The sequence below is a fragment of the Lepidochelys kempii genome, chromosome 8 (genome assembly GCF_965140265.1).
Source record: "Lepidochelys kempii isolate rLepKem1 chromosome 8, rLepKem1.hap2, whole genome shotgun sequence".
In the NCBI taxonomy this organism is placed as follows: domain Eukaryota; kingdom Metazoa; phylum Chordata; order Testudines; family Cheloniidae; genus Lepidochelys; species Lepidochelys kempii.
This window is the reverse complement of record NC_133263.1, coordinates 9,278,886-9,291,641: the sequence shown is the minus strand read 5'-3', so window position 1 is coordinate 9,291,641 and position 12,756 is coordinate 9,278,886. Positions and strand designations below refer to the sequence as shown.

General features: G+C 43.1%; 1 protein-coding gene across 1 annotated transcript in view; it reads right to left on the bottom strand.

Annotated features, from left to right (window-relative positions):
• Window positions 1–12,756, bottom strand: part of COL23A1 (collagen type XXIII alpha 1 chain) — a 353,441-nt gene that overhangs the window by 94,695 nt on the left and 245,990 nt on the right. Inside the window, exon 3 of the mRNA XM_073355469.1 lies at window positions 3,461–3,505. Coding sequence (XP_073211570.1) covers window positions 3,461–3,505 — 45 coding nt within the window. The remainder of the gene's footprint in view (window positions 1–3,460; window positions 3,506–12,756) is intronic.

Below are 12,756 nucleotides of genomic sequence, written 5' to 3'. Positions count from 1 at the left end.
TTAACAGCTGCCAGAGAAAGACCTCCCCCAGGGTAAGCCTGAACCAGTGCTGAGCCTTCTGGCACTAAGACATTATTGGTCTGGAGGCTGTGAAGTTGTAACCACATAGAGTCTCCAGGGAGGGATGCTATCATGCTAGGCAAACAAATTTTTATTCCCATTTATCAGCTGTGGTGAAAGAACAAGGACCTGGTTTATGTGTGGTAAGATTATGAAACAAATATATAAATATATGTTCAAGCTATCTATGAAAACAAACTTTTGGCAGCTATGCCAAAACCAATATGCAGAGGGAAGTCTGCTCTTTGCCTTTCTTTATATCTGTAATACAGCATGACAATTCTCATGGGCTTCATTACATAGGCTGTGTTTAACTACTTTGCTGTATCTAGTGTACTGCATTGTGTGCTCTTGTTCCATCTCAGTGTAAGGCATAGTTTAACCACAAGTGTGTGCCCTATGAGCCTCCCTGCCAAAAATAACCACAGTTTCTCCTTGGTTTCCCTCCCCAATTACAGAAAAATCTAAAGAGACATACTTGAGTCTCATTAATTCTTCATAATTTCTCTGCTGGTTGTTGTCTGATCCCAGGGCAATTTTCTGTTCCTTAAGAGGAAGGATATTCTTATGGTTAACGCACTGAACTGGAACTCAGGAGACCTCAGTTCAAGTCCCTGCTCTGCTACAGACTCCCTGTATCACCGGCGGCAAGTCACTTAGTCTCTCTGTGCCTTTGTTCCCCATCTGTAAATTAGAGATAATAGCACTTTCTTTCTCTCACTCTTGGTGCTGTATATGTAAAATGTAAGCAGCTTTTTGGGGCAGGGTTAGTCTCTTACTGTATCTGTACAGTGCCTAGCACAACAAGGTCCCAATCTCACATTTGGACCCTAGATGCTATTTTAATACGATTGCTACTAGCATCACAATAATCATATTTTCAGGCTGTTCACATGAAATATTAAAATATAGTTTGAGTACAAATTCTCAGAGGTCACCATCTTGAAGCTCAATGATGTCTTTAAAACAGAAGTGGGCAAACTATGGCCCGGGGGCCACATCTGGCCCGCGGGACTGTCCTGCCCGGCCCTTGAGCTCCCGGCCAGGGAGGCTAGCCCCCAGCCCTTCCCCCACTGTCCCCCCCTCCCCACAGCCACGCCGCTGCGCAGGCTGGGCAGTGCAGCTTCCAGTCCTGCTGCTCTGAGTGGCATGGTAAGGGGGTGGGGAGGTTGGGTAAGGGGCAGGCGGTCCCGGGGGGAAGTCAGGGGACAGGAGGCGGTTAGATGGGGCGGAGGTTCCAGGGTCAGTCAGGGGACGTGGAACGGGAGAGTTGAATAGGCGTGGGAGTCCCAGGGGGCCTGTTAGGGGGTGGGGAGGTGGATAGGTCGGAGCAGCCAGGGGACAGGGAGCAGGAGGGGTCGGATGGGGGGGCCCCGGGAGGGGGCAGTAAGGGAACAAGGAGCAGGGGAGGTTGGATGGGTCGAAGGCTCTGAGGGGGGCAGTCAGGGATAGGGAAGTGGGAGGGAGTGGGGGGCCAGGCTGTTTGGGGAGGCACAGCCTTCCCTACCCGGCCCTCCATACAGTTTCGCAACCCCAATGTGGCCCTCGGGCCAAAAAGTTTGCCCACCCCTGATTTAAAATGTTTGACGACTGAATAGATGGACAATGTCGTAAGAGAAAATTCAATAAACTGAAGTATTTAAACACTATTCACTGTTTGAACGTTGCAGTTAGCACTTGGTTGAATCTTATAGCCAACCAATAACTTTATGGAGCAGAGTGCAACATTAAGAAATCAAAACCACATGACAGGATACTCCACCTCGACAGCTGGACTTAGTCAAGCAGAACAGGATTCATTGTAGCAGATTGGATCGCTGTCCCATGAAGTCCAATATCCTTTTGCTGGTTGCAACAATCTCTGATGTTTACCTGGCCCAATATGTGATGTCCTCTAGTGAGGAAGCGAAGGAAATTATTTCCTGACCTCTATGGCAATCAGTTCTGTGGCCTGAAGTGCATGATTTACCTCGCTCCACCTCCTCTTAACTGCAAATACTGATGGTCAAAAAATTATTCAGCCCTTTCTGAAAATTCAGTGAAAGTATATGATTATATGTTCTCCTGCAGCACTGAGTTCCACAGGCTGACAACATGCTACACTTTTATTGATACGAAATTTACTTACCCTTAATTCCATCATGTGTGTTCTAGAAGTTCATAGCTGAGTGTTTATATCAGTTTGGGATATGACCAGCTTGGGCTTACAGCCCCAGATGTTGCACCACCTGAGAATATTTTTGGCTTGCCCTTGAAATGAAACTATATCCAAGGCACAGAAACCCTGTTGCTAATTAAAAATACATATTTACAGTGCCACGTTTGCTTAGACCAAATTAAAAGGGCACTGTCAAAGTTGGGAGGCCAACAATTTCATCCACCATGTTTTAATTTGTATAACTGTTCACAAACTCCATGTAGTTCTTTAGATATGTTTTTACCTCCCAAATCCAACTTCGTTCCACTCTACTTCCGTAGTACCTTCTAGCTTCAAAGCATAAAGCAAATACCCTTTTGAAGCTGATATAGAAGCATCATTAGCCCCATTTCACAAGAAAGGCAGAAAAACAGTCTTCACAAGGAGACAGGTGTGTTCTTATCTCGAGTTAGCTAAAACATGGTGACTAACAAAAGGGGAAATCCTTGCGAAGGATGAGGAAGTTTATAGTTTTTATATGAGTTAGCTAGCTGAGGTAAAGGCTATGGGTGAACGTGAATCTCAAGAATTTGTGCCCAAGACCAACACAAGTTAGGCTTAGAATTCACTCATTCCTGACTCCCAGTCTGTGAACATTTTAATAGACCACACCAGGTGTATAATGTATAAGTAATCCTAAAATAATAAGCTGGTGTATGGTTCCCGAGACACTGTATATGTGCCTTTTATATTTCTCTCTGTATTACTACCTGCTATGACTGTTCACATGCCCACCTCCCTTCTCCCTGTACTGTCTTTCTTTGAAAAAGAATGGTTTCAGAGTAACAGCCGTGTTAGTCTGTATTCGCAAAAAGAAAAGGAGTACTCGTGGCACCTTAGAGACTATAATAAATTGGTTAGTCTCTAAGGTGCCACAAGTCCTCCTTTTCTTTTTGAAAAAGAATGGGGCACACATGGCTAAAGGAAAAAACAGCAGACTAATAAATTACACACGGACAGACACACACCTGCATAATCAATGTGATAGTGCCCCTTTAAGTCACTGTGGCTAGGTACCAGTAGAGCTGAAGGGTTTAAATCAATAGATAACCTATTGTTCATGGGAGATGGGACTTCTTCATTTCACAGGTCAATTAGATAAAGGTGGCTAGTATCTTTATCAAGCAGTTCAAGTACTTTTAAGTACTATTCCAATCATCACCTGGGTGCACCACACTCCACAGGAGGAAACATGAGGCTTACCAGGTTCTCCTCGTCGTCCCGGTTTTCCCCGCCTTCCTGGAGGGCCTGTGGAAATGAGAGAAAAGAGCTATTTATTACATGGAAATCACTGTCAGGAAATAAACCTCACAGGCAACAGGACCAGGAGAGAATATGCAACAAGCCATTCCTTTCACATTCAAAAGCTTCCTCACATCTGCGCCATCCTCCCCTATGAATCATCTGAAAAACAGTAGGTGCTTAAGATACATTTTAGTATGTCCACTATAGCAAAAAACTGTTTTGGAGAAAATGCCTCTCTTTGCTGATCCATTGCTAAAGCACATGAAGGGAATGCTCTTCCCCTTACCACTCCATTTGGAGGGAGTGCTCTGTGTTGTTACACCCCATATTCTTCATAGAAATATGGTTATGATATGAACATGGTACAACAGATATACTTTATGCAAGATGGGTCTTGTAAGATATCATTGGAAAGGTTATAATTTACTGAATGTGTTTATCCAATTTGCATGCATGTATCATTTTTGTATCTGAAGCGGGGAATATTAACCATGTCTCTGTATTCCAAATGTGCTACTTTAGATGAGGCCAAACAATGTTAGTGGCTTACTGAAGAAATGCACACATGCATAAGGATGACCCCAGGAACTGTGTGCAACAGAAACCTCTCAGAGATCGCTCTACACAATGGGAACTTTGACCCAGGTCACAGCAAAAATGCTTTCCACCAAGTGGTGGGGGGGGGGGGGAAGAGATATAAAAGAGGAATCCTCACTTTCCCTACAACAATACACCTGAAAACACCTGAAGAACAAAGACTGAACTGTGGGAAGTGATGGTCCCAGGCTGGAAGGATTTTTAGCCTCTGTATGAAAACCTGAGAAAGCCAAGGCCACTTGTGTCTTGAGAATCTGCCAGTCTGTTTATTACTCAGGGTGAGAATCTGCTAATTTCTATTCAACCTACCTGGTGTCAAGCTCAGTTAGTGGGTTTTGTTTATTTACTAAGGAAATCTGCTTTGTTCTGTTTGCTATCCCTGGAACCACTTAAACCCTGCCTTTAATAGTTAATAAAATTGGTTTTGTTTATTATTAAACCCAGTTTATGCAATTTCTAACTGGGGAGGGGGGCAAGAAGTCTTCACACTGAGGAAGAGGGTGAATTTTATGAGCTTGCACTGTACAGATAGTTCTATACAGTGCAAGACTGTATTATTTTGGGTTTGTCTCCCAAAAGGGATGGGCACGTGAGTGCTGGGGGAGCCCTCTCACAGAGAGCTGACTTCAGTCTGTGTCTGCAGCAGGGTGTGACCCTGCCTGTGTGTGTGCTGCAAGAGGCCAGAGAGCCTAATTCCACAAAGCAGGGAGATGGAACCCAGGCTGGTTGAGCAGGAGAGGCTCAGTTTAACCCCAGCACATCAGGTGGCAACTCGGACGGAGAGGTGGGGTGTCCAACCTGTCGCATTCTCATTATATAATATTTTCAATTGCCCTGTTGGAATAAGGCAACCATTTTTCCGAGCTTACAATTCCCATGATCCTGGAGACATGTGAATTGCATGATGAGGCCAAAAGAAAACACGTGATTGAGGTTGGTGGTCTACCCTTAGCTGGCTGGTTCTGGTCTGGTTCTCACCATCTGACACAGACGATAATGAAAAATAAAAAGCAAGAAACAGCACTGCTCATTTTCATCATGAAAACCCCAGTGTTTCCCAATTATGCAGCTATTCTATTTCCAGCCCTGCCTACTATTATTTGATGGGGAACAGAGTCATTAAATATTCCTGCCCTTTTACAAAGAACTCACAATTTGCATGAACGATTCCTTTTCTTAATAAGTAATGGAGTCCCTAGCCAAGCTCTGGAGTCCCTAGCCCTTCTTAGTGCTAACACATTTTTAGGCATAGTCTCCAATTATTTTATTTGCAAGCCTCCCATTGACACAAACGTACATTTCAGAGGCAAACTGAAAGGAGGATATTACTCTTCAGTGTTGTTTAGTATCAAGAAATACAATTCCATTTGCAAATAAAGGATTTTTAATTTCTACTCATCATTCCTGTGATCTGCAAAGCTTTTTGTTTTAGGTTCCAGAGGTTTGCTAGCCAAAAAAAAAAAAAGAAAAAAGAAAAAAACCCAACAACCCAGCTTTTGCTAGATGGTCATAGTTTTAATTCACTGCAGTATGTGGTTCCATAGTTTTTACTCCAAAAGATGACAAATTTCAAAATTTTCTAACATATTCTGGGGGGAAATTTTGCTGAACTTATACCCAAATACTCTCATTCAAAAAGGGTGTGGGAGGTACAAGACAGTGGAGAACTTTAGACCTTTTTCTGTACCCTGAAAGAATCTGTCTCTGACACTGATCTAAAAGGAACTTTCCGTAGTAAACAGAAAACATTGCCCAGGTTTTCAGAAACGTTTCACAGCACCTAGTCCAAATTTGAAGTGAACCTAGGCAGGGTCTTGGCTTCATTTGGAAACCATGGATGGATTGTCGGTTCTGCGTGGTTTCAACCCATAGCTGGCCTTTAGTTGTGTTTTGCTTTGAGTCTTTGGGTCTGATTGACTCCAAACCCAAGAAGGTTCACACAAAATGTTGTGACCCCAAACTGCTCAGTTTTGCAGAGCTGTGGTCTCAAAACCTCTGTTGTATAACTTGAATAACCAATGGATATCAGCTGAGCAAGCATCACAGACTCCTTCTACCCTGACTTCTGCCCATGAACCATGAACTTTTCCCCAAAGAATGAGAAGGTAAACTGGTCTTTATGCTGGAACAGATTGCGAAAACTGCACTGCAGTTTCCTTATGCCGATTGCTGGACAGTGGACTTGTGTTGCAAAATTCCTTCCTTCTCTCCTTCCTTCTAAGTGAAGCCATATGAAACAATCCACTTTACTTGGCGTGCTGAACCAATCAGTTGGTTCAGGCTATCCTCTGAGATGACTCATTTTAACTTAAAAAGGACTGGTAGATAAAGACAACTTGAAGAATGGCTAGAGACCCTGGGATGGCAAGCGGGGAGGGGGAATAAAAGGATTTAACCAGTTCAAGCTAAAAGACGAACAGAAGAGAATGGAAGGTCATAAATCATATCTCTAGGTGGAACTGGCATAGTGATATAAAATCTATTTCCAAAGTAAAATACAAGCTATGTAAGCGCATCTGCAGAAGAAACAGGATCCAAGGCAAGTTCACTAACTATACAATTATGATTATTTATTAAGTCGTAATGTAAGCCACACACCTTCTGGGTGTGGTGTTCTGTCCCATCTAGTGGCACCGAGACCACTTAGAGAGCAATTAATGAGTCTGCTCTACAGCCTTAGCTAACAGCCAGTTGGCTTTTAGCTCATGTGATAGAGGCTCATGCACTAAGTTCCAGAGGTCTCCGGTTTGCTCCTGCCTGCCGATGCCCAGGGTCTGTTGGTGTTACGGTAACCCATAGGCTCAGCACTTCGTGGGCACACACCCTGGAGAAGCCCCACACTAAGGGTCTGTCGAGTTGCCCCTATCTGCTCCCCACTCCTGTCCAGTGGTGCTTTCAACCCAGGCTAGCTGGCCTGGCTGAGGGTGTGGGTTAGATCCTGGGTGCTGCTGTCACTTGGGCTGGTAACCCCCCACTTTGTAGCGTGGATGCACTCTAAATGACTTGAATGCTGATAGTCTTCCAGTGCCTTCCCACAATTCCCTCCGGGTGACCAGGAGGACAGACAACCACTGGGCTAATGGCTATTCTGGAGTGGGTCTCCCTGTTGAAGCTATTCCAATTTATATAAATAAATAGTAATTGGATCAAGGAACTTGCAGCTGGGGGTCTCACATCCCAGGGGAATGCCCTAACCAGAGGGCTAGAGGGCATAAGGTAAGCACACTTCTCTTCCCCCCATGGCTTTGTGAATCTAGCCACTTGCTTTTGTGGGGAAAAAAAATGGTTACAATGGCCTGGGAACTAACGTTTCGGTTTTGGTTTGAACAAAATGTTTGTTTATTTAAACAACTTTTTGTATTCACAAAAAAAATCTGAAAATTGTCATTTGCAGCATAACCTGACCCAGTTTTATTTTCATGTTTTGGAAATTCCAGTGAACTGAAAAAAATCAGCTATTTGCCCAACTCTACTCACAGAACAAGGAATAATGAATGTGCCTCAAGTGCAGGTCAGTTCCTGGAATACAATTTTTGTGTGTGGAAGACCGACAAAATTAGTGCCTCTCCATCTAACTGTGCCCTATTCATTTTGAACCATGCAGCTGAAAAATTAGACTAATGATTGAGGGCCCCGGGGCTGAAAGTTCTCCCACAACTAAGACTACCGTTCATTTCAAATGGGAGTCTTGCCTGCATATGACTGCACAATCACAGACTGGTCATGTAGTGATATATCCTGTTCACCTTACTTTTGCAGAACTCCAATTTACGCTCACCCCCCACCCTTTTTGTTTTGTTTTGTTTTTTACAAGGGTAAGGTGGACAGGAGTTTACCCATAAAATTTCAGTGACAAGTGCCAATTCTACCTTATCACAAGAACAGGAATGTGCACAGGAGACAAAGGTCAAGGAACCAGATTTGATTTGATTACAAGGGGGAAAGAGTCACCCACATGGGGCACAATGGGACCTGCTTTCCTGGTATGGAGAGAATTATGGCAGTTCATTGAGTGGGTCTGGCACCACATTGCCCTATTTGCAAACTCCCTTGGGCAGACTAGCTCAACTAGCCATAATTTACTGAACTGCTGGAAAATGTGAGGTTTTAAACTTTCCCAATATTTTACAGTTCATTATGAGTTTTAAAACAGTGTTGATTTTCATGTTTCACTTATTAGCCCAATGCTAGACAATATAAATGACCACTACACAATATAACTAGTCTGTTCTACGCTGCACTGTGAACTTTTTACCTTGTTACTGAATGGCAACTATTTCATTGTGCATATCAGCTATTCCTTGTAATGTTTCCAGACAGCAATATTTTTCATGGTCTTTTCTTGTATTCCACGTTACTAAACTTGTAGTCTTACTAGAAAGCTACTAATGCTTTGATATTGTCAGTGCTCACATCTCATGTGCTGGAATAAGACTGTTTAGTTTGAATGTGACAAGATGTTTAGAAATAGACTGCTTTATACTTTGTATTTATTCTCCTCTCCAAAAATATCTCGCATAAAAATGTAAATAAAGAACTCTTAGCACTGATATGGGATAGCTGATGAGGTTAGAAAAAAAAGGCATAGCTATTACGCAAGTGACAGTAATGCAACATAAATCTTAATGATATTGAACCAGCATCAAATTACATGAGGTTAAATAATTTATAATCCTTAACAATTACCTTCAAATGAATTATAAAACCACAATTTTCCTTGTGTTCTTCTAACAGAACTTAAGTAGGATAACTAGGAAAACCACACTACACAGGAGTTGAAACTAAGCCTGGCTTTTTAAGTCTTTTCTACGCTAGGGAGATTTTTTTTTTTAAAATGTTTCTTGCCGTTGCTAGCATCTAGCTGAACTGGAGATAACAACAGTGGGACATCAGCTGTAGAGACAGCCCACTATGAGCTAGTGCCTAGGATAGCACCACATCATTCTAACCTTGCATGCGAGAAAGTCTAATTGAAAAGATGCTGACAGTCTCATCAGCAGCCCACAGCCCATGTACACCAGATAGCTGATGTTGGCAACATTGGTTCACCTGATCACTTCTATCAACAGTGGGAAGTTTTTCAAAAATGTCTCTAGTTAGCAAAGAATTCAAAGAAAGATAAGTTATTCCCAACTTCTGTGTATTGTGTGTGTTTTTAAATCGATAACAAGGTTGCCTACTAAATTTGTAACTTCGGAGGACCATGGTATATCTTATGGCAAGGTTACACTATCCCGTATTTTATAAGTGCTAGTGGGGTCAGGAATTCTGCTGCCTTTGGGTTCGGTCTTCAATGACTCCACTGGGCCCACTAAGTGACTGTGCTCCCTGATTGGTCAGAAGAGCCAACTGATCAGTGTTTAAACCCTGGAGCAATACAATGGGTGCTCAATGTGTTCTACTCCTGCAGCAGTGCCAGACCTACTTCCTGCTTCCTCTCTGGCCCTTGCTCCAACCCCTTCTGCTCCACTCCTGCCCATGTACTCCTGATTCCTGACCCCTGGCTTGTCTCCTGACCACAACTGCAACTCTGCCCCTGGGTTCTGTTCTGGCTCCTGCTTCCTGGCTTTAACTATTGGCTTGTCTCTTGACCACATCTGTGGTTCTGCCCTCTGAGTCTGCTCTGACCACTAGGCTAGACTCCTGCTCTGACCACTAGGTTGCACTGCTTACACCTCCGTGTGTGTGACTGTGGGGTTTCTTTTTCTTCAGTTTGGCCATACATTAGTAATAATGGGATCATCAATAACTTGAAAATATTGACTAAAGTTATCTTGACCCTTTAATCGGTATCAAAAACCCCTCTCCTTTGAGTGCATCATCCATATGGAAACGAAAGGCAGTATGACTGCTGTGACATGGTCGGGCCAGATGGATACAGGAAAGTGATAGAAGGCAGATATATTAGCCACAGGTTAAGTAGGTCCCTTTTCCCTGGGTAAGGTAACAGGGAAGGTTCCAGAACAATCAGGAACTTTCTGGAAACAATTAAGGCAGACAGGCTGATTAGAACACCTGCAGCCAATCAAGAAGCTGCTAGAATCAATTAAGGCAGGCTAATCAGGGCACCTGGGTTTTAAAAAGGAGCTCACTTCAGTTTGAGGTGCGTGTGCGAGGAGCTGGGAGCAAGAGGCGCAAGAAGCTGAAAGAGAGAAGGCGTACTACTGGAAGACCAAGAAGTACAAGCATTATCAGACACCAGGAGGAAGGTCTATCTATCTGGTGAGAATAAAGAAGGTGTTGGGAGGAGGCCGTGGGGAAGTAGCCCAGGGAGGTGTAGCTGTCACGCAGCTATTATAGGAGCCACTGTAGACAGCTGCAATCCACAGGGCCCTGGGCTGGAACCCAGAGTAGAGAGCGGGCCGTCCCCCCAATTTGATACTGGAGGAGTTGAACTGGACTGTGGGTTCCACCAGAGGGGAAGGTCTCTGGCCTGTTCCCCGATCCACTAGGTGGATCAACAGAGACTGTGGGGATTGCTCTTCTTCCTTTCCCCATGTTGGCCCATGATGAGGCTAACTGAGTGAACGGCAGATTTGAGCCATGAAAGTGGCCAAACTGAGGGCTGCTGTGAACCTCTGAGGCGAGAAAATACACCAATAAGCACAGGACCCACCAAGGCAGAGGAGGAACTTTGTCACACTGCTTATGACAACTGCCAAAAAAAGTATTCAATACTTCAAAAATCCAACTTTGCACCATGTAACTTTAGATAAAGCCCCTGATTAAAACAAATGAAATACACATTTTCCTTCATTCTGTTTGTTTCATGTCTCCCACAAGAGCACTGTACTTGCAATTTCATGTGTTACAAACATCCTGTAGCCTTTGCTGGAGTGTTAACAAAAGAAAAACTGCATTAGCTGAAGGCTGACATATTTCAAAAGATGTATCAGTTATTTTAATTGCAGGTTATCAAAATTCTTCCCCCTCACTCACAGGCTAAATATTATGAAATCCCTTTCCAATAAAGTAGTATTTCATATAAAAAACTCTGGCATCCCAAACTCTGAGATACAGCAGCATAAAAATCTTCAGTACAGGGAAATACATTTCCATCTACCTAGTCACAGAACAAGTCACATGGGTTTTCCTGACCAAATTTCTAAAAAAAATTGACTTGAGGATAAATGTGATAAGCACCATTAAAAGAACACATTGCACTTACTACCTTTAGGTCAAGATTTTCTGAAGTGACTCCTGATGTGGGGTTCCCAACTTGAGACACCTGAAGCAGATGTGGTTTGCAGAAATTTTTGAGCACTCGCCTTTTGAAAATTAGGCCTCCCTAAAGCATCTCACACAGGGCTCCCAAAAACAGACACCCAAGATCACTAATCACTTTTGAAAAACTTGACCTTAGCTTCCAAAAGCTGCACTAGCAAACTTAATGAGAAACGTTTCATTTTCTAATTACTACTAGCAAAAGGGCTGAACCAAGATGACACCACTACGTTAAGCGCATCCAACAGGATTCAATCAAAAGACACCAAAGGATTAAATGAATGGGGATGTCTAAAATGAACCTTCCCACATCATTACAGAGTGGTTTGTGCACATCAAAGTAGAAGCACATTTAGGAACCACTCTCCTCTCCCTTTACCCACAGGTCAGAATGTATCTATTAAGAAGGTTTATGTAAGCGCCAAGGCAGACAATAGATTAATTTTTAGATTTTAATTGTTCAACATTGTCAGGCCTGGAAAAAAACTGGTAAATTATAATCCCAGTTTCCCCTTCAAAACCCATTTATTCTCAGCCTTAGAGAATAAGCCTTCACTCCCATACGTTGCACTGCACAACTACTAGTGACTGGTTACGAGTCTGATTTAATCATGCTGGAAATGCACATTTGAAATTTATTTTGATTTTTCCCTCCAAACGTAACAGAATATTGAAGAAAGGAAACAAGAAAATCCTCTCTCATTCACGGTCTCAGTTCCATTGATTTCAATGGGGTAGCACGGAGGTCGGGGTGGACAAAACGTGTCCCGATGATCAGGAGAGACCCCACGTTCTATGTTTCAGTATCTTGTGAACACCGAGTGGCAAGATGTCAGTCTATTCACATAGCCTGACACTCACTTCTGTGCAGAGGACCAGCACAAAGAGAGGGTCATGTGGTGCATAGGCCAGGTGCTATCTCCTTGCCTAGGGAGTGAATTCCACCCTTTAAGGAAAACCAAACAACAGTAAATTGACTACATTGAATGTTCACCGAGACTGAGGAGAGTGGTGCACTTTAGTTAAAGACATTACAGCTCATCTAGAAGGCCAGAGGCATCTTTGGAGACAACCAGTTATATTGTGGGATTTCTTAAGTCTGGTTAACTCCTATTCCTCTTACCTTAAGCAAACTCTTTTTGCAATGAACAAAACATCCCGGATCATTTGAAGAGCTAACTGAAGTGGAATCTTAGCATTTTACCACATGTTTAAACTACTGAAAAGCCCAACCCTGCTCCCTTTGGAAGTAATGGAGATTATGCCATTGGTTTTAATGGGAGCAAGTCTGAGCCCTAAAACTGCAGAATTGAATGCTGTAATATCTATTTTAGGAAATTGGTTCTCTTTTCTACCCACACCAGACAGCTTCTTCAGACTGTCAGTGGATTCAGCTCTTTTGTTTATTCATTAGCATCCAAGATAAAAATGAA